The sequence below is a fragment of the Merops nubicus genome, unplaced genomic scaffold (genome assembly GCF_000691845.1).
Source record: "Merops nubicus isolate BGI_N331 unplaced genomic scaffold, ASM69184v1 scaffold22361, whole genome shotgun sequence".
NCBI classification, from domain to species: Eukaryota; Metazoa; Chordata; class Aves; order Coraciiformes; family Meropidae; genus Merops; species Merops nubicus.
Window position 1 is genome coordinate 1 of NW_008587894.1, and position 21,068 is coordinate 21,068.

At 48.0% G+C, this 21,068-nt stretch overlaps 1 protein-coding gene across 1 annotated transcript; it reads left to right on the forward strand.

The window, feature by feature from the left end:
- Positions 1 to 4,442: 4,442 nt before the first annotated feature.
- ITPRIP (inositol 1,4,5-trisphosphate receptor interacting protein) lies at positions 4,443 to 20,285 on the forward strand. The gene is made up of 2 exons (XM_008949103.1): positions 4,443 to 4,485; positions 18,623 to 20,285. The coding sequence occupies exon 2, from the start codon at positions 18,636 to 18,638 to the stop codon at positions 20,283 to 20,285; it is 1,650 nt and encodes a 549-aa protein (XP_008947351.1). The 5' UTR covers positions 4,443 to 4,485; positions 18,623 to 18,635.
- Positions 20,286 to 21,068: the final 783 nt, after the last annotated feature.

Here is a 21,068-nt window from a genome sequence, read left to right on the forward strand (position 1 = left end):
CTCTGAGGCAGCTTACTGTGCCCACCAAAGTTCCTACGGGTCGTTCGCCTTTCCTTTCCCGGCAGCCCGGGCTGGGCTCGGGAGGCAGGGAGCAGAAGGCAGCCTGCTTTCAGGGGCACCTGAGCCGCGGGACTGGCTGTAGCCCCCTCAGCAGGACACATGGGCAAGCCCTGCGGGATCGAGCCACGCTGAACAGAGACCCTGCAGCCGCCTCGTCTTGCTGGTGACAGCAGCTTGTGGGGTCCTCACACCAGTGGTGGTCCCAGGCATGTGCAGTCCATGCGAACTGCGTCATCGAGCTTTGTTGCCTGTTCGGTATTATCTGGCTTGGGCGTAGTTTGTTACAAAGCTTCTTTGCCTTTCTTCTGAGATGGAGTATGTCTCTAGGAGGGGTGATGTTTTTAGATGAGCTGCTGTTCATGTGTGTGGGTATCTTCTTGAGGATGTACAGTAGATATTGGTGTCTCAAATCAGAGCAAGCCAGGCCTGGGATGCTGGAAGTAATGGACTTAAAACTGACGTGCCGAACCAGAGCTTTAATGGCCTTTGCATCTTCAACTTGGCAGTCTCCTATTGAAACACATTCTCTTGGGAACTGACATATTAAAATCCTTCAGAAAAATAGAGTGTCTTGCTATTGGTGCCTGTAATGTGGTCAGGCAAGGTGAGCATCAGCAGTGTCTCTAAGTGAACATTACTATTAACTTGTTTTTAATGAGTGCAGTTGGCCTAAACCATACACGGCATCTCCTTCAGGCATAAGTGTTTGGTGTGAGCTGCCAGGCAAGCAGAACTTGGGCAGAAGAGCAGCTGTGGTTTAGTATGGCTCATTTTCTGAGGTTTTTGAGTTCAGTTTGATGATCATAATGCTTTTCTGCAGCTCTGACTAAAGTGATTCTGGCTACCTTCATAGGTATCTGCCTTTACATAGAGGTTTTCTTCCTTAGTATATGTGAAAGGGGTTCCTTCAATACTTGAGGAAGAGCAGAGCATGGAAATTATTAATGGAAACTCAAACCCTTCTCTTCAACCTTTTTTTTTAGCACAATAGGTGCTTCACAGTGCTCGTACATTGGAAATGCATGCATTACATGTGATTGCTGCAGATGTGGACAGAGGTGAATTTATTTGCCAAAGACCAGAGAGCCAGTGTCAACGTTGGGATCAACTCCAAGGTCTTCTTGGCTCCCAGCTAGTAGACGAAACTTTGTGTGTGTGACTTAAGTGTGCAGAACAAAGTGATCTGTGTTTGCACTGGTGGCATCTGCAAGGAGCAAGTGACCTGTGTATGACAAAGATGTTGTACCTGTTTATGAAGAGCTCAGGCGGTGGCCTCTCCTCACTTGTCTTCCTCTTATTTGTTGCTTGAAGCATTACAATATACTAAGGAGAGCCCTCCCCCACCCCAGGTTTGACTTCATATCCCCAAACAGGGAATGGGGGATTTGGTTTTTCCGAGTGACTATTTTGGGCCACCTGATGACTAGAGCTATCATATCTGCATGTCCTGCTCCCTTTATGTTTGGCTGGTTTTTTCTGTTTGTTCTCTCTGTGGCAATAAGGGCTCCCATGTGCCTCTGCTGCACGGTGGTCTCAGAGGGGTGCCAGTGCTTGCGCTCCTCCTTACACTTGCACAGCAATGAGTAACAGGGGGAGGGAATCTGACCCACAGAAACTTAACACTCATGTTCCCCAAGCTGGTATAACTAATTTCTAAGTTGTTTTTTTTTTTTAAGCAAAACCTGTGTGGTTTTGAAAAGGACAATTTTAGGCTGGCTTTTGCAACAAGTACACAGCAAAGGGAGTGGTTTACTTTTGCACTGGTATTGTTTTCTCCTGGCACATCCACAGCCCTTCTAAAATAACCGTCCTGGCAAAATTTAAGCTAAATTCAGACTCTGTCAACAAGGTGAGCATTAAGAAGCAGTTGCTCTGTGGAGCAGTGATGAAGAATATGAACTCTGTTTAGAATCTGCACAAGTCTGCCTGCTGTCCTGTCCTGGACACTCTGCTCTGCAGAATGGCAATTGCAATCCATAGCAATAGTGCAATGGAGAAAGGAGCCTGAAAAAAACCTCTTGGCTTATTCCCTCGGATCCCCTTTACAGTGGGATGTTGGGTGGGTCAGTTCTTTTTCTCCCAAGTGTTATTATAATCCATTTATACTGGGGGGAAAAAAGCAGGTTTGCTGCCAGGCGGCATACTTTCCATCATCACATGTAATTGCTGGGTAGTGGAGAGAGGTAGAAGCTTTGGGCTGGAAGAAAGGAGTGTGGTCAGGGTGTGCTCTGAGAGGCATCACCATGTGCCCAACCATGAATTCCAGGTTTTGCAGAGATGTGGACTCAGCTGTGTAAGCAAAACCTTCTGCCTGTTCACCCCTCAGTGTGGGCAATAGGAAAGGAGGTGGGTAGCCAAGCTTCAAGCAGCTTGAGAGATGGAGAGCTGGCCCAGGGGTGCAACAGGGCTCTCATTTTTCTTTTTGGGCTTGTTTTGATTTCCATGCACATGTGGCCCATGTCAAATTTGCTGAGCCAACCTTGACCAGCAGTTCATCTAAACAGACTGATTTTACAGCCATTGCCTGAAGGCCAGACTACCTGCTGAGCTTCACTGGAGCAGGTGCAGGTTTGATTTCTGACATGCAGAAGAGGCTCTTCTATTCAGCTGACCCACAATAAATACAGTGCTGTGTTGCTCGGACTGCCTCTGAAGGGAGCAAATGGTGCTGGTGTGTGAGGTGGTTACGTGTTGGAATAGGCTGCCCAGGGAAGTGATGGAGTCACCATCCCTGGAGGGATTTCAAAGATGTGTCTATGTGATCCTTAGTGACATGGTTTATTGGTGGACTGAGTAGTGCTGGGTTAATGGTTGGATTCAATGGTCTTAAAGGTCTTTTCTAACCTAAATGGTTCTATGATGCAGTGCAGACACACCAACAGCTGAAAGGGTCCTTCTTGTCATAACTTTAGACCATCCCCTGAAGTTCAGTCAAAATGTCTCTGATATTTATATACATACAGTAGAGGGAGACTCTGACTTAAACTCTCTTTTGAGGTTTAAAAATTACTTTAACAAGTGGGGGCACTTAAGTCCTGTAGCAGCGGTTCCTTTGCAATACTTCATACCATCTTTCCTCCAAGCAGAAGCAACTGCTGTACCTAACTGACCCTGAGCCACCATGAGACCAGGTATTGCAGACCCTGAGGGCTAGCAAACATGCACTGGGATATTACAGCGTGGACCCAGACTTTTTGGAATTGGGGTGTCTTGCTCCTGTGCCCAGTGGTCTGTGTTGCTGCTGGTAGTGTCTTGTGGCACTAGCTGCACAGTGGCACAGGCAGCCCTGCAGGCTGAGAGATGTTGGGAGGGCAGGGCAGAGCTTGTTTACCCAATTTGGCCTCGCAGTTGAAGACACAAACAGAGAAGTGAAACTGTACACACGATTTGGTCAGAGCAGGTATGTGGGAGGAGGGAGGGTTGAGCCATCCCCTCCCCAAGGGTTGCTGAAGTGAAGGGGTTCAGGAGATCAAGGACAAGTTAATTTAATACTGAGCCCTTAAAGGACCCAGGTCCAAAGTCCAGCCCAGCCTTCAGAAGGACTATTCATGATTTCATCATCCTTTAGATGAAGACCGAGGGTTCACAGTGGTGATGGTGGCTGGTGAGGAGGGCGGTGGATTCCTGTTCCCCAGCCCACATGTGCACAGCTGAGTAATGTCTCTGTCTGCCCGCAACCAGTTTGCTGGGCACATCCACTCCTGCTTCTGCTTGGAGGACTTTATTTTCCTGTGTCACCTAAAATTTCTTAACTTCTCTCTCCTAAAATATGGTAGTTTATCTTTTGTGGTTCTGAGTTTCACATCTTCCTGTATGCTCGTAGACTTGTTTCCTGCCTCTTCTCCTGTTTTCTGTTTCTCACATTAGCTCTCTGAACTCGGCTCCCCAAGCAAGTATTTCTACCTCACAAGCTGCTTACAGCAGCTAGTTGCCTTTTCTGGGACAAACCCATCCCAGACAAAACTGTCTCTGCCCTTGCATTTACGCAGCTGCTAATTTGACCTTAATCCATTTGAGAAGAAGAGGGCTGGCGGGTGCGGATGGAGCCAGAGGAGGGAGGTCCTTGCTTATTGGTGTGTCTGCAACACTGGCAGACCCACGGGGTGATCTGCACCCTTTCCCGTGGGAGAAGCAGCGTTTTTACTCTTCCCTGATCACTTCAAAGCTGATTATTTCTGGTCCCTTGAGCTTTTAAGATCATTTTATTAGGTAAGGGGGTGAGTTAATGTCTCTTTTAGTCAATCCCTAATTTAGATAACTGCATTACATACCCATCTTCTGCCTGAACTTCCTCATTTGTTCTCTTTGTGTTTTGCAGACTTCCTGGCTGTGCTTCAGTGGTGGGTGACTGAATATAGTCTTCTCTGCATCACAGTGGTAGCAGTAATGTGAAGTTTAATGAGCACCTGCAAAGTTGTGTAGCAGGTAAGTGCTCCAGGGATCATTCTTCCTTCCAGGTTTGATATGATTTTAAAAAGCCTTTAGTAAACGTTCCCAGCAGTGACGGTCAGACAGCACTTGCGAAGCAAAAGTAGCAATATCATGAAGGTTAAATTTGGAAATGGGTTCAGTTTAGAAGATCAATGTTAAAAGCCTCTCTTTTGGCATTCAGTATAAAATTGCTTTTATCTGATGCCTTGGTACAGTCGAGGCCTCGTCAGAGAGCGATGGCAGAAGGCAACCAACAGGTCCAAGCTTTGCTTGGACTGCCACATATGCTGCTATGTGGAAGAATTTGTCAGAGGTACCTTACACAGACAGGGAAAGCATTAGATTTACCCCTTTTTCAGGTGGAAGAGGGAGAGCAACGGCCTGGAAGTTCCTGGACAACCTCCTGATGATCGGGGTGACAGCAGAGGCAGCCATATTGAAGGGAAAATAGTGGCTTTTACAATCCAGCAATGTGTAGAGTTTTCATCTTTGTACAGAAACGCCATGAAAAACCTGCTGAAAGCATGACTGCCAGCTGAAAAACAGGCAGCTGGCAGAACCGCTCTGTGAGCGTGTGGCAAGAGGCTCTGCAGGTACCAGTGGTGGTGAGGGAAGAACTGGAGCTGATGGCAGAGGGAGCTGCCCGAGCAGCAGTCCTGGCTGCCGCAATGTCCTGCTGCAGCTCTGAGTACCTGTTACTTCATGTACTCCACGTGATTTTTATTTTTTTTTCCCCCTTATTTATTCTGGATCTGCGTCTGTGTTGGGTGGTGCCTGTCCCCTTCTTGCCATCCCAGTCAGTCCAGACGTCTCCTGTGCTGCAGGCAAGCTCAGCTCCCCGCGTTCCTGGCACGTTTCTGCAGCCCGTCCCGACGGAAGCTGTGAGAACTGGCCCGTTGCCATCCTCCTCTGTGTAAATGAAGCGTTCTCCTTTTCCTTTTCCTGCACTGTCTTTCATGGCTATCCATCTTCCAGAGGCAGGTTTTTCTGGCTGATCTAGCATATCTGTATCAGTAATATTTGCCTCAAGGCAGAGATGCTTTTTTAGCATTTATAGGGAAAACATCTGATGCATCCCACTGCCATGCATGTGCCTTGGAAAAACCAAGCATGATGTTGGCAAGGATGAGGACTACTGAAGGCCAACTATTGCAGAATTTAAGCCCTGTTAGGCACAGTCTTAGATTCCTATGGTTATTTCAGTTGCCTGGCAAAGGAAGATGTACTGTTCCTTGGCTTTTGAAACCAGGGGGAAGAGCACGTAGAGAAGGTTCTTGCATCTGAGCAGAAAAGTGACATTAGCTCTAAGGTGTCTGCTGAGCCACCTGCATAACCAACTGCATCTGTCTCTAGGTTGCCTCAAGGGATGGTGGGCACTGTCAATCAAAAAGGTAGAGTTTGTGAACAAACTCAAAAGAAAACAATGAAAATCAGCTTCAGAGAGGCTTGCTTTCACTTTTTCCAAATTGCAGAGGATTTGATGGTGTTCAGGGAGCAGCCAGTGAGGAGTGGGAGCAAAGAGTTCCCATGCTGTCTGCAGGAAGGAAAGTAGCTCCCTAAAATGAGATACTGCCTCTATGTGCCAGAATCCCAGAAGGGCTTACAGCTTGTTTTGGAGAAAGCACATGCAGTGATAAGGAGAGTTTCCTACAGGTACAGGTAGTTAAGCAATGCTCTAGACTGCCTTGGGAGGCAGAGATGGAGAATTGCTGGAAGCTTTTCAGAACAAAGCAGACGAAGACTTGGCAGAAACCATGCAGGCACAGTGTAGGCCATGTGTGTAGGCAAAGAGGGGAGACTATTGCTTTTTCAGACCTCTTCTTTCTCTATTGTTTTTTTAAGTTCTTGTAGAATATTAGTACATACTAGAGATGAAGCTAAGGAGATGTTCTCAAGCTTGAACTGTGACATTTGATGTTCACAGTATAGTGCTTCCCAGAGAAGCTTGTGCTTAGAATCATAGAATCATAGAATCCTTTAGGTTGGAAGGGACCTTCAAGATCATGAAGTCCAAAATGCTTTGGTCCCAAGCTATTTCCTCAAGGATGTTCAGGTACCTGACTGACACTGGTTTCAGATGAGAGTTTGATTTCTAAAAGCCTCTGGAGGTTTAGCAACCAAACACCGTGGGACTGTTGGAAATGAGAGAAAACACTTGGATTTTTTTTTATCACAGCCACTTCTTCACTGCAGTTGATAATAATTGAAGAAGACCCTTATCTTTTTCTTCCAAGCTGGTAGGGGCAAGAAGGAGGTGGATGTCTTTATTTTGGGTAGCTGGAATCCATCAGCTGACCCTCCCCTACTGTAACGCACAGTAACATAAATTATCTGGCATACTAGGTGACTTGAGGATGTAGAGCTCTACTGCAGTCCTACCTAGCAAGCTGCCTATGCTTGAAGTATCATGGCCATGCCCTTTTGCAGCTGAAGCCAGAAGATGGTCTGAAGGTGCTTGGCTGATGTCTGTCCCACCTCCCTGCTGAGTCACAGCGGCTTCATGCTCTTGGAATGAGTTCAGGGTTATGATCTCAGCCTCTGAAAGGGTTACAGGAAGAAATGTCGACTGAAAGGGATATGTTTGCCTCTAAATCATGTTCTCTCAGCTCAGCCTTGTATTAGCTGCTAGTGGTGGACACTCAGTCTCCCACTTGGTGCTGGAAGCTGTCATTGCTCCTTGCTAAGCTAAGCTCCTTGCCTGCAGCAGCAGAGGGGATTTCTGTGTCTGTGAGCAGGGGCCCCACAGCGATGACTCACAGTTCCCATTGCGTTGTAACTTAGCCTGTAAGTGTGCAGAGGGGCTGTTCCTTGGCTTTCAAACAAAGCCTTCCTTTGTGGTGCTGATGTCACAAAGAAAGCAAGCCTATGTGTTCACCCCACACATCCCAAATGAAAACCACGTGGCTCCACAGCCTTAACTTGTGTGTCTGGTACTTCTGCTGCAGCAGTACAGGTTACATTGCCCTTACCCCATGGAGGTTGTTTCAAAGTTTTTCTTCCCAGCATTCAATTTACAAACTCTTCAGTGAAAGAAAAAGCTTGAGGATGTTTTCTTTTGTTGCTAAGCAGAGGGGACTGAGTAAAGAGCACATGAAAATCATTAAATATGGGTGCATGTGGCAATAGGCTGGTCTCTGAGTCACTCCCTTGGGTGTAAATGGCTCTGAGTTGGTGGCCACAGGTGCTGAAAGGATGAGCTTCAACTTGTTTTCTTGTATGGAGTTTTTTCTTCTGATTTCTACTTATCCAAACCCATTTTGAGAAGGAAGGTTAGCCAGCAGAACTCTGCAGCCAAGATATTTGTGTGTGTGCATGTCTCTTGGCAGTTTTTAGGTTTATGACTAGTGAGCCAAGACTGGGCTTATTGCTTCCCAAAGCATTTGTGGTGTTTCTCCTCTTCTCTACAGGAGCCTCCAGGTAATGAAGTAAGAGGGCTTGATTCTTCCTGCAGATGCTAGTGTGCAATGTGGAGTGCTGCTACTTAAATCAGGGAGCCATCCTAGTGAGAGTCGAGGAAACAAGACATTGCAGTAAAAGTGCTTTTTCTTCCACATCCTCTACCCATCCCAGCAGGGGCTTTCACAAGCTTGCCTTTTTTTTTTTTTTTTAAGTTTATTTAAGGAACTATATTGTGTTTTTATAAAATTTGGGATTTCAGGCACTGGAAAAAAAAGCATTGCTTTTCATTTCTGTGGTGACATTTTTTCTGCAATAGCCAAATTTAAATGCAGTTCCTCCCCAGCTGTTTGAATACAAACAGCTGTAACTGGTTAGCAAAACAAAAGTCTAATATCACACAAACCTCCAATCCTATCCAATGTTTCTGAGTCCTTGTTTAAGCAGATACTTGGGCCTGCAGATCTCCTGCCATAGGAGTGTGAGTGTGTCATTAAGTCAAGACTGTGATGCTGTAGAAGATCTTAGATCAACCAAATTCCCAGCCTGCAGTGACGATTCCTTTTTGCTGTGTTTTTGTTCAGTGTGGCAGTATCTGGCAGCTGCTGTTTCCTACTCTCTGTAATGCCTGAGTGCTCATGGTTACGTGTCTGAAATGGGACTTTATAGTTTCATATGTAAAACATAATCTTCCTGCAAGTCATGTCTGAGCTGTGCCAATATCCACATGTCCTCTTCTTAGATGTACTGGAGTGATGTATCCCTGCTAGGAAATCAACTTTCTAATAATGTTTCCAGCAATCCTCTTAATACTGAAGCATTTATTTCAATGGATGTACAATGCACAGTGAAGTTGGATGTGTAGTGATGCAGGGCATATGCTCACCTTAGGATGAGGAAGAGCTGAAGTAACCACTGCCTGATGTAACAATATTGGTATGATTTTCTCCACCTCATTGAGAATTAAGCAGGGAAAAGGAGGGCAGATTTAAACAGCTTGGCAACGGAACCCTTTGTGTGTACTCACTTTTCCCTGAGGTGACTGCCAGATTGGATCAATGAGCCACGGCTCTCGGCACGTGCGAGGGGAAGTCCTGTGGCTGAGAAGGTGACAGCCAGAGTGGGTCCCAGTATGAGCACCAGGTGGAGGCCAGAGAGCATCTGTGCAGTGACATTGCTCCGTACGTTGTGGTTGATGCTCTCAGGCTTTTGGTAAAGCATCAGGGGGGTCGTGTCTATCTGTGCGTATGAAAGATTGTGCAGGGGAGTGACCAGCTGTTGCCTGGGCTCCCATCACATTGGGTTTGAGGGGGATGGAGCTGGCAGGGTTGGTAAGCCAATCTCTTTTTTTTTTTTTTTTTTGGTGTATGTCTTTCCTCCTTTTTAAAAACACTCCAAAAGACACTCGCCAACAAAACAACAAAACTTTGGTCTACTCCAATTGTTTTCCCTTAAATTAACAGACAATTTCTTTGGTTTAAAAAGCCAAGCTGTTCCTGGATGGGATCCTACCACAGCATCTCAGTGTGGGTGGGAGCCACATGCACATTCCCTACCTTGCCCCTTCTGCCTCCCTCACAGCTGGCACTATGTTCCAATTTGTGAAACCCCTTCTGAGCTGTAGCAGGGGGAATCTGAGGCACTGCACAGACTGCCCATGTGCTGCTCACTGACAAGAGCTGAGCTGGCTTTCAGGCAACAGGCAGGATGCTGAGTAACACACTCCTCATGCTGTTAGCTTTGTTTCCATAGGCACCCTGTCTTGGGTCCAGCCTTACAGTGAATAAACAGTGAGTGTTCTGGGGGCACGATGTGGTTCTGTGTTTATTTAGTAGCTATTACAGCTGTCCTTGATGGTGGCTGCCAGCTTCTGGGGCAAGAAGAGGGGGCCAGAATCATGTTCAGGTTAGTGGCATGGTACCCGTATGCACTGAGAAACAGTGACTTGGAAATACCCAGATAAATCTCCCACTTGCTGGTGAAACTGGAAATCTTCAGGGTTTGGAAAAGAGCCCTAGAAGGCAAACGCTTTGTAGTGACTAGGCTTTGAGGGGAGAAAGGCTGTGGGATTCTATGACAACATCTTACAAATGCATCTGTGTGCAGCAAAAGCTGAGGCAGCAGGGGAAGACCTCTGAACATCTTGAGTGTTACTGCACCAAGAAAAGAAACATTCTGTCCTGCTTTTATCCACAGTGGTCACTGGAAAAATAGGGGTTCAAGCTGCAGCAAGGGAGAGTTAATGAGCTATAAGAAAAAGCTTGATGGCGAAGGTAATGAATGACTGGAAGACATAAGGGAGACTCCCTGTCCTTCCCAGGGCAAGTCAAGCACCCCTCTGCTTGGAAAAATGCTGGCAAAATTCCTCCTTGGTGGGACCTGTGGCTGTGTGATAGCATCTGCCTCCAGAACAACGTCAGTGCCACTCATGTGCTTATCCACCCTGAATCCGCCTGCCCGTGGGAAGGGAGGGCTATCTAGTCCTGTACACAGGATGAGCATCAGCATTTCCTTGGAAATACCTGATCTGTTGACCCTGGGAGGAAAATATTGCTTCTGAAAGTCCACAGCAGACCTGTGGGGCAGGATGTCCGACTCGGGCTTCGCAGCCGATGCCGTTGGCACCGCCACAGCCCGGGACAGGATGTCCCCAGATGTTAGAGAGGCTAACCTGTTCTCAATCAAATGGCAAAACAATAGTGATCAGGCAAGTGGCCTTGTCCCACTGCTGTCCTGTGGCCAAGCAGCTGATCTAGGGTGGGGCTTCCAGGCATGTTTTGCAAGGCATTTGTTCTGACGTACCTGTCTTTTGTAGTCCCAAACAGGCCAGCTGGCTTGTTTTGGTTTGAAACATGGTTGTGGTACCAGTCTTAACACCCAGGCCTCTGCACCTGGTCATTGGTGCATTTGGTCTTCTCCACCGGTGGCTTTGGTAGAGAGCCAAAGACAGCCCGATTCCACCAGTCTGTGCTGAAACAACTGCAGCTGTGCTGGCAGCTGGAATTTGGTACTTTGTAGCACTGCTTTAATGCTTAAGAAGACAAGTTGGAGCATGAGTTACAGCTGATGTGGCTGGCACTGTTCTGTCCCAGGTGGTACTTATCACACCAACACCCTGCACACAAGCTTAATTCTTAGGGGGTGAAAGAACAACAGAAGCTGGTGCCTTTCAAGCTCAGTGTTGTGTTTTTGTGGCTCCTAATTTTCCTGACTGGGCTCTGTGTGCTGCAGCTGACTGTGCTCAAGAGACTGGAGAGCAGGAGCCTTCCCTGGCGTTCCCTTCCATACTGCATGATCTCTGCATGGGCTGTGCTGGGTGCTGACACAGCTGATGGTGGAGTGGGAAGCCTCAAGAGTCTGTACAGGTTGGGGGACACGTTCTCGCTGCAGCAGGAGGGTCTTTGTCATGGAGGGTAGAAACCACCTGAGGAGCCTCATCTGAGCATCTGGCCTCTTGCTGCCTGTGCCAAGTGGAAGCTAGGCAGGGTCACGTGCTACTGTGCACACAGTGGAGTGGGAAGGGTAGAAGACTGGTGCAATAAACCCTTAGTCACCCTGGAGTATGCTTCAGTACGTGGGCTCTGCACCTTTGTCTTGGCTGTAAGGGCCCTCCAGCACCCCTGAGGGCCTAGTGCCTTGCCACAGCCCCACCTTGTTGACTCAAGTGAACATGGAAACTCTTATTTTGAGATAGTTTTGGCATTATAGCTCCTAGGAGCTGGCTTAGCTGGCAGTGTCCATCACACTGGGATGCTGGATAATCCACAGGCCCCAACAAACATGGTGCTGGCTCAGGAGGAAACCTCACTTCTGGTCTGAAATTCTTCACCAGAACAGGACTCCTCCCCTGCTCACACCAGAAAATACATCTTCAGTAAAAAATGGTCTCAAGAACAAGATAGCTTTGAGTGAAGTCCTGCCAAAACAAATTCCTCAAGTCCTGTGACAGCTCAGGTAAAACCTGGAAAGTAGAGTGTTGACCTGAAAACAGTCAAGTGATGGGGGCAGCAGTCTTGGGGCCGAGAAGGTGACCAAAGTTTAGATTACTGTTAATCCCTCCTGAATTTGGAGGAGAGCCTTCAACAGAAGTTTCTTTCATCCTAAGCAAGTGATCAGACCATAAGGGCATGTGTGTGTGTTTTTTTTAAAATATGTGCATATAAAATTTAAAATGTGAAAATTTTCTTATTCTTTCAAGCTCAAAAGTGGCAAAATTAACTAAGCAACTAAGGGCAGAGACCAGACTGATAACTTCACCAGGGTGCTGCTCTCTCTAGTGGTCTTTTTCCATGAACATCTACCCAACACGTGTTTATTCCTGAGGCTTTACATGTAGTAGCTGGAAGGAAGACTGCCCTTCCCATCTGTCCTGAGCCAGCAAAGGCCTTTCAACTGCTTTGGGAACGTTGATGGGGAGATAGTGGAAAAACAGCAGCATGGTATGTGATCGACTAAATAAAGTGCATCTCTCCAAGGTTTTGGCAGGAACAATAGTACTGACATGTGTCTCTGCAATTCCAATTTCTCTTTCATTGTGCATATTTCTTAAAATTCAGAGCTTATAGTCCCCAGTAAGAGGAAACATTTCTTTCTATTGCAGCTGGGCATACCTCTGAATACCTGCAGAGCTGGCAACAGTATTTACAAATTAGAGGACTTAGTGTGTAGTAAAGGGCTTTCAGCTAACTTTTTGTCTTGGCTAGGTCTTCTTAAATGCAGCAGAAGCATTTTCAGACTATCCACTCAAAGGCCAAGAGGCATTTTTTTTTTCTGTTATAGCAAAGGGAGTATGGCTGGGCTGAGCCTGAAATCCCTGGGCTTGAGATTGATATCTTCCTAGTAAGAAACTCCCACCTGCAGGTTAGTGGCTCTTTTGGGCTATTAATCTCTCCAGCAAAAACATGCAGTGGAGTCCTTTGTAGACCTCAAGGACCTTCTGAAAACGAGTCAGAGAAAATTTGTTTCCCGTGAAACTTCTGGTTTCAAAAACTTGGCAGCTTTCAATGAAAAAAGCTCCAAACCAGCCGTAGTTTCTATCATCTCTTCAAATTGCCTCTTTTCTTGCAGCTTACCAAAGCGAAACACAATGTGGCAGCCACCTATTCAGTGCCTTTTGTGTCAGCCAAATCACAGGAAGCAATCGAGTGTGCTGTAGCTGATGTCTTGGCCTATTCCAGTGCATTACTGAACCGTGTTCAGTAGCTTGACTTGGGTTTTTCTAATTTAAGAATCAAATCTTCAGCTCACTCCTCTCTGGTTTATTGCTGAACGCCAGCCAGAGCATGTTTTACTTCCCATGATTCAAAATTTAAAGGAATAAAAAGGTGGAAAAAATATAGCTGTGTGAGGAGCTCTTGAGGAAAGAAAGGGACTGTTAATGAAAGGGAGGTATTCTCTCATGTCTTCAGGGAGATGGAGGATTACCTGGGCTTGGAGTAAATGAGCAGCCTACACAGGCAAGTTGCAAGCTGCTGTTTAAATCTCCTTCTTTTCCTTTACCAGACTGAGCAGGAGGCAAAAGGGTCTGAAGCAGCAGTGGAAGAAGTTGTAAGAAAGGCTTGGGGACATTAGAAGTTGAGCACATTTTAGTTAGAAGGGATAGGACACTGGTATGGCTTTGAGCATCATAATCTCTACAAAGGACTTTGCTGCTCACGCAAGGAAATGTCCTGCAGCAGGGTGGCTGGTGGGAAGGGGGAGAGCACACACTGTCACAGAGCAGCAGCTGGCCCAGGTTGACCCACAGAAGCATAAGATGAGCTCTGTGATGCTCCCAGGTGAGGAGGAGGTCTTCAAGGCAAAAGCTGAAGGTTTAGTCAAGCCTGTGCCACACAGAACATCACTAAGCAAATCTGCTTGCATGCATTGCAAGCACAGTTGACCTGCAGGGCTGACTGCAGTCAGGAAACAGTGCAATGGCTGTTTTTATGTTGTCTTCCTTCAAGGCCACTTGTGCAGGGACCTGGGTGGCACAGGTGATGCAGAGGCTGGTACTGCAGAGATGCAGGCACAGCGAGTGCTGGTTTGCAGAGCTCAGCACCATGGGTTTTTTAGCTTAGAGGGCTGCATTGTGCTGGTAAGGAGCTGCAGCTCTGCCTTTGCTGCAATGCCAAGGGGCTGGGCATGGCTGGTAAGTCAGGTCTCACCTTGAGGGATCATTTTCAGAGCTCCAGCCCATTTTCTCTCCAGCCTTTGGCGTGGCTGGCACTGCCCAAATGTAGCAAAGGAGAAGAGCCTTTTCCAGTGGCAGGTTTGGGACATCCTCTCTGGGCATACTCACCCATTGGTCTTTATTATATATATGCAAGAGGAATTCAGCAGGCTGTCAAGAGTGCCCATGCAGCGGGTGCTCTGCAGCTATCGCGTGACCTCGGGCAAGCTCAGGGTGCCCGTCAGCTCCACGTGCTGTGTCCCTCCCTTGCAACACGCCACCTCTGACTGTGTTCCAGGCCGGGGGGGGGATCAAACATCACTGAACTGTGCAGCAGAGGGCTTTCAGGTCAGCTAGTGCCTGCATGTGGCTACATGGCACTGACCTGAACTGCATGACAACAGTGTCATCTTTCTCCTTGTCCTCCGAGCTCCCTGCATAGTCCAGGACCTGCTACTAGACTGATTGGGATCCTCCAGCTGGGGAGGCTGCTTCAGGCTTGAAAGGATGAGGCCTAACTTGCCTGGGAGCAGAGGGTGGAGAGCTGCAGGTGCTCCTGGTGAAGCCTTTGAAACATACCAAGTGCTGCAGGATGGAGCTGATGGTTGTGTCTAATCGGGCAGCAGAGCTATCAGCTGCTTTTATCTCTGAACCCTCACTCCCCAGTGGGATGGCACCTGCCCCCTCACTTCCCAGGGTTGTTCAGAGCAGTCATTAACCTTAAAATCAGTAAAGCACCCAGTCACTGAAGCACCGAGTGCCACAGAAGAGCCTAGAAGGAAGCTAATTATGGTGCCAGAGACAGGTTTGAACAAGTAGCATCACATGCTGGGCAGCAAGCAGAGACAGAGCTTTTCATCAAGACAGTGGGGCTCCATGGATCTTCTTGTCTCCTGCTGTCCTCCCTTCTCTGAGCAGCTTTGCTCAGTCTCACTGCTCCTTTTCCTCCTTTGTACCCACAGGAGCACAGGAGGTGGGGTCTCAGCTCTCTTGCCTGAGGAACACCCTGGCCCAGGAGCACAGAGGTGGCCTGCTTGTGATGCAGAGAACCACAGCACCCTCCCTCAGGGAAGTCTTTGCAGCTCTGGAACTGTTGCAAGAGGGTCTGCAGAAGGTAGTTAGGTGGCCTGTTACTGAGTCAGGACATTGTGTATCTTTGATTGGGAAAAAAATGGTAGGACAAAAAACTGGAAAAGATTGAAGATCGTTTTGGGAACTTGTTGAACAAATTACAAGTACTTTGTTCTTTCCCACATGCTTAAAGTGATTTGATGTGTAGATGAAACAATGATGCTTCTCTTTCTTAGTCTCCAGCTTTGAAACATTTGGACTCTCTCCCTCTTCCCCACAAAAAAACTGCCTCAACCAGAGCAGGCATAAATATTTTTATCAGACTTAAATTGCTTGGGCTGAAGTTGAAAGCAAAGGGAAGAAAGTGGCCTTTGTTATGGGGAAGGCTGGACTGCTCTAGCAGGCAGTGCTACTGGTTTCACATGTATTATGTAGTCTTCTCTTATTAGCCAGGAGAGCTGTGTCTGATGAGGTGTGGAACACTGGCTGTCCCACCCTCGCTGCTGTCAGGGCCAGCAAGTCAAGGCCACAGTTAACCTTAAGCCTTAATCGAGGTTAATGTTTTGCTTCATTTTCTGGGCTTGAATAGCTACAGTAGCAAAGGGGCAGTTTTGTCCTTGAGAATTCCCTCTGTTCAGGCTGAAAACTGACAGGCCTCTTGCAAACTCATGTGACCTGAAGGTGTTGTCACTTCCAGTTTCTATCCCGCCTCTCTTCCAGAGGTTGATCCTGTAGCTTTTGCTGGGGGAAGAGGTTGTGCACGTGCTTCCAAACCTGCTCCTGCAAAATCAGCAGGGGTAGTCTAGACTGTGGGTGTGACCCTGAACAAATTCAACTGAGCCTGACAGTCATGGACTGGGGGATGTCTGGCCTAACCCATTCTGGTAGCAGAACTTTGGGGCAGGTAGCTTCTGGAAGCAGTGTGCTCATGGGCAGCTGGGCAAGAGAAAGTCTGGAAGGGTACAAGAAGATCCTAAGGAAGCAGGTTTCTTGCAGCCTTAGGCATCCATGAAGTAATCTGCTAACAGTAAAATGTTTCATCTGCAGGGACAGAGGTCTAGCAGGGCAAAGCAGCAATGTCATCCTGGTCAAGACTGCAAGAGGAGGCCCCTGGCCCCTGGCCATGTTATTTTTAAGCTTGGAAAGTACACATGCTGTGGAAGAGTATAGCACTAAGGAAAGGAGCTCGCCAGCGCTTCCTGCCCTGCCCCAACAAACTGATAAAGCCCTTTGCAATGCAGGGGGACCCCAGTTTATTTTTAAAATGTGGCCGGGCGTGGAGCTCACAGAATAACTGAAACACCCATGAATTCAGCTTTAATTATTGCCTGATGAATTAAAGAGTTAATGTAAATGTGAAAAGGACAGGAAAGGCTCATGGAGCATCTCCAGAGCAATGTCTGCGTAAGGGCATTCACCTATGCATATACATGGGAGCTGAAAAAAGAGCAGTTAGTAAATGTAACACAGGGAGAGGCATGTAGTGTTATCCTGAGCACCCTGTGAATTTTCCTGCTGCTTGGACAATGGATCTCAGTCCTGTTCCCTTCTCTTGTCATTCCAGTCCAAGCTCTCTTGTGAGCAAAGCTAATTGCATGCAGAGGCCACAGTTCTGATGTACATCAGGTGCTCACGTCGAGGACATCTAGGTTCCTGCAATTGAAAGCCAGCAGTCTGTTGTGCAGTTAATGATAACAAGGCCCATTGGGATGGATCTGTCTTTATTGCATGCCCTGTGGAGGCATAAATGAGATTGCCAGAGATGTTCTCCTTCTTGCCCAGCTGCTGGCAGGATTGCTGTGGCACCAAAATGTTCTGGCTTCAGGCTAGGAAGGAGCTATTGCAGGGGGAGAAAATTACAGCCCTCAGCTCCTGGTGTCCACACAGTTCCTCACCACCTCTTGGCTCTCTGTGAAGCAGTCTCATTCCTACAGCAGGATGAATTGGTTTGTTACGAATGAGATTACTGTTTCTGGTCTGATTGACTAGGTATTTTATCAATAAACTTTATTTCTGTAACAGAAACTCTTCTCTCTCAAACACACTTTTGAGGCATTAAAGCAGCTGCAGTAAAATGTTCCAGCTGGAAGAAGAAATATCCTTGTTTGTCCACCTTGTCCTTCTGGTCTCCCTGTGCTAGGACTGAGGGGTGATGTTGCTAGAAGGAGGGACAGATGAACTTGCCACATCTCAGGAGTGGGTGCCAACCTCACATTGTCTTGCTCTGAGTAGGCACTTGGGATCTTGATAGTGATGCCAGCCCTCCAGAAACAGAAATGCTGCTTGGGAGGAAACAGCCCAGGCTTTAGTCTGAGCACCGTCTGGCCCAGACCGCTGGGAGACCTCATCAGGGCCAAGCTGATGCCCCAGAAATGGGACTGTGTCCTGGAAAGCTGCGAGTTAAATTCTTTTATTGTGAGCCCCATGGCATGCAGAGCTTTGTAAAGTGTGAGGTCCAAGAAGCAGAGGCAGTAACCACATGAAGGAACTCCAGGACACCATAGCAGTCTCAGTCGTGCCAGGGCCCTGTGCAGCGGGTGACACATGGGGCTGTAGCTGGCACACTGCTGCCTGCAGCAAGCGCTGTGACACTGGGACCTGGGCTGTGTCTCACAGCCAGGTTGAGGTCACTCCAAATGGGAGTGGGCTGGCTGCAAACACAGCTGTTAAGGGGCTGCTTAGGGGAGATGGCTGAGATCAAAGCCGTGGTGTTTACTAATATCTTCCACAGATTAATAATGAAGCAAGCACCAAAAACAAACAACCTGATGCTTTTAAAACTACTGGTCTAAAGGAAACCCTTTCCAGTTTAGCAATCTTTCTGCCTCTGCCCTTTTTCCAGGGACTGCAGTCATGAGACATCCTGGAGGCTGGGAGGATTTGTCACAGCCTGATCCTGACAGTGCTGAAAGGCAGGAAGAGCTTTGCCTGCTTAGAAGCACAGAACTGTGCAGACTTGTTCCCACCCAGGTGCACATCCCAGCGTTGGCAGTGAGGATTGCCCTGATCTAAGCTGGCTCTGTGGGTCCCCAGACAAGCTTAATATGGAAGGTGGCCAGGACAGACCTTGCCATGCCGTTGCCACGTCTGCAACATTAGTCTCATGTGGAGGGAAAGCAGTGATCATCTCCAGTCCTGCTTTTTTATGCCTGGGAAGGTCCTGCCTGCTTCCTTCCCTTCCCATTCCAGGGAACTTTAAGGGAAGGAGAAAGGACGTGCCCTCCCACAGTGCCCCAATAACATCACAGTGGGCTAATGGGAGCAAGTGAAGTGCCTTTACAGTTGGGTTCTTCAAAGTTAATTTGATAAGTAGACTCTTCTCTAGAAAGGATGCCCTAATGAGTGCCCTTGGAAAGCTTAGCCGATCACTTGGAGAGACAGGCACACGCTTAGGAGCTTTTAGACTCTTCTCTAGAAAGGATGCCAACACTTTTGTTCAGGCGGGGGCTTTCGTTTTTCTTTTTGAGGCCATACACTCTGAATTGTGGGTCATTCTGCCTTTCTCTCTTCCAGAGAAGGAATTGCCATGCCCGTGGGAATCTTCCGGGTGTGCTTCGTGGTGATTACAGCTATCATCAACCACCCCCTCCTCTTCCCCAAGGAGAATGGCACCGTCCCCGAGCACACGGAGGAAATCATCCGGAAGATGAAGGAGCGGGAGGAGAGCCTGCGGCTGGAGCAGCTGCGCCTGGAGCAGGAGATTGCAGACCAGGAAGCCAGACAGAAGACTCTGGAAAAGGTGGCAGAGGTGGTAGAGGAAAGCAAAGAGGAGAAGGTCCGATGGGATATGTGGACTGCTCTTTCCATGGTCATCTTCCTGCTGATCGAGCTCTGGAGGCAGGACTTCCAGGAGGCGAACTGGCAGGACACGGGAGGAGAAGAGGACGACATGGCTGTCCTGGGGAAGGCATTTCAAGGAGTGGCCTTCCCTGACAAGGCCACCTTGGCCAGCTTCTATGAGAAGCGCATCCTGGCTACCACCGGAGACATGGCCAGGATGCGGGAGATGGTGGAAGGCTTTGCAGATGACCTGCTGGAGGCCCTGAGGAGCGTTTGTAACCGGGATGCAGACATGGAAGTGGAGGACTGCATGGGTGTGGGGAGCATGTATGAGAATTGGAGAGTTCGCAAGCCTTTTGTCTGTGATCTGATAGTGCCCTTTGCCCCCCCTGAACCATACTGTTTTCGGTCCCAGGCCTGGTGCTCTGGTGACCCTTCTCCCCCAGATGAACAAGGTTATGGCACTATCAAAGTGTGCAGGGCAGATGAGGATGTGACAGGTTGCATCTGTGACAAGACTAAACTGGGGGAAGATATGCTGTGTCTCCTCCATAGCCAAGCCAATACTACCAGGCCCAGCAGTGAGATGGAAGACCTCCTGTGCTTCAAAAGTACTCAATATCTGGATGCCGACCAAGTCATGAAGTGGTTCCAGATTGCGGTCACCAAGGCCTGGAACAGAATCTCCCACAAGTATGAATTTGACCTCTCCTTCAGCCTCCTGGACTCACCAGGAGCCCTGAAGATAAAATTCAGGTCAGGAAAATCAATTGCCTTCAACCTCACCCCTGTGGTGCAGTACGAGAACTCTGATGTTTACTTCATCTCTCATTTCCCTCGGAGCAGCTTGGCAGCAGATGTCCCCTCCAGCACTCGCTGGTTTCTCACCTTCGCAGTGTATGAGAGGAGGTTCATCCAGGTGGTCTCCAAAACACTGCCTGCCAACGCCTGCCATGTCAGCTGCCTTCAGATCCTCTCCTTCCTCCATGGGAAGCAGTGCAGCCTCACGGGTCCAAGTGGACTCACCAACTACCACCTGAAGACAGTGATGCTGCACCTCCTGCAGGCACGTCCCAGTCAAGACTGGGCCCCAGACAAGTTGGAGGCCCGTCTACAGGACATGCTGAAATTCCTGGAGAAATGTTTGCATGAAAAGAAGCTCTACCACTTCTTCGTTGGCAATGGGAAGGTACCAGCAGAGCTGGGCTTCCCCATCATATTCCAGAGGGCTGAGCCTCTCAACCTTTTCCGTCCCTTTGTGCTGCGCAGGGACGTTTACAGGAAGACAGTGGACACGTTCCATGAGATGCTCAAGAACATGTCTGCACTGATAAATGAGTACACAGTGCACATTCCCCTTGCACACACCAATGGGATCCATAAGGAATCCCTTTAAGCAAAGCCAGCAGGAAAACACTTGCTCCTGTAAGCAGAAGTCCATAAGGGCAGCTTTCTGAAGCCTCCTGGAGACAACTGGCTTGGGCGATACAGCTTCTTGTCTGCAGCTGAACCAGGTCCTGGGATTTGGTTGCTGCAGTAAAAGGAGTTGGGGGGTGGCTAGGGAGAAACTGGAAGATGTGGTATGAAAGTAAGTTTCTGCTCCACTGGTGTGCTGTCTGGGTTTTATGCAGCTAAGGATATATTTTTCTATTGTGCCTCAGTCACGCTATAGTGGTGGTGAGCAACAGACAGGACTAATATATTCAGATGCCTGCAATGTAAATGGTGGTGGTGACCAAATACTTAATTTCCTTTGGAAGGAAGACAGGGAAAGGATGGAGATATCGGAGATGGGATCTTGGGGTTTCAGGAGACTGTCTGCTTGCAGATAGCAGCTCTGTGACCATGGGAAATACGACATAAGACTCAGTGCTGATGTGGAGAGGAGGAGGGTCTGGACTGGATAGAGATCCCTACACCAACCACAGCTCCTTAACCAAAAGGGAACCATAGTTATATATTTAAAAAAAAAAAAAAAAAGCCTTCTTGATAGGACTTGCAGCAATAATTTAAATGGTTTGTCCTGGCCTTCAGAAATACACCTGCACTCTGCACATTTCTTCTCCATGGGGAGGATGTGGCAGAGCAGGCAGCAGGGTCTGCCTCTTCAGACCATTTTGTTCTGGTCTTCATGGTAACCTGGCTAGTGGCTTTGGATGAATGGACAGAAACCTTTTTT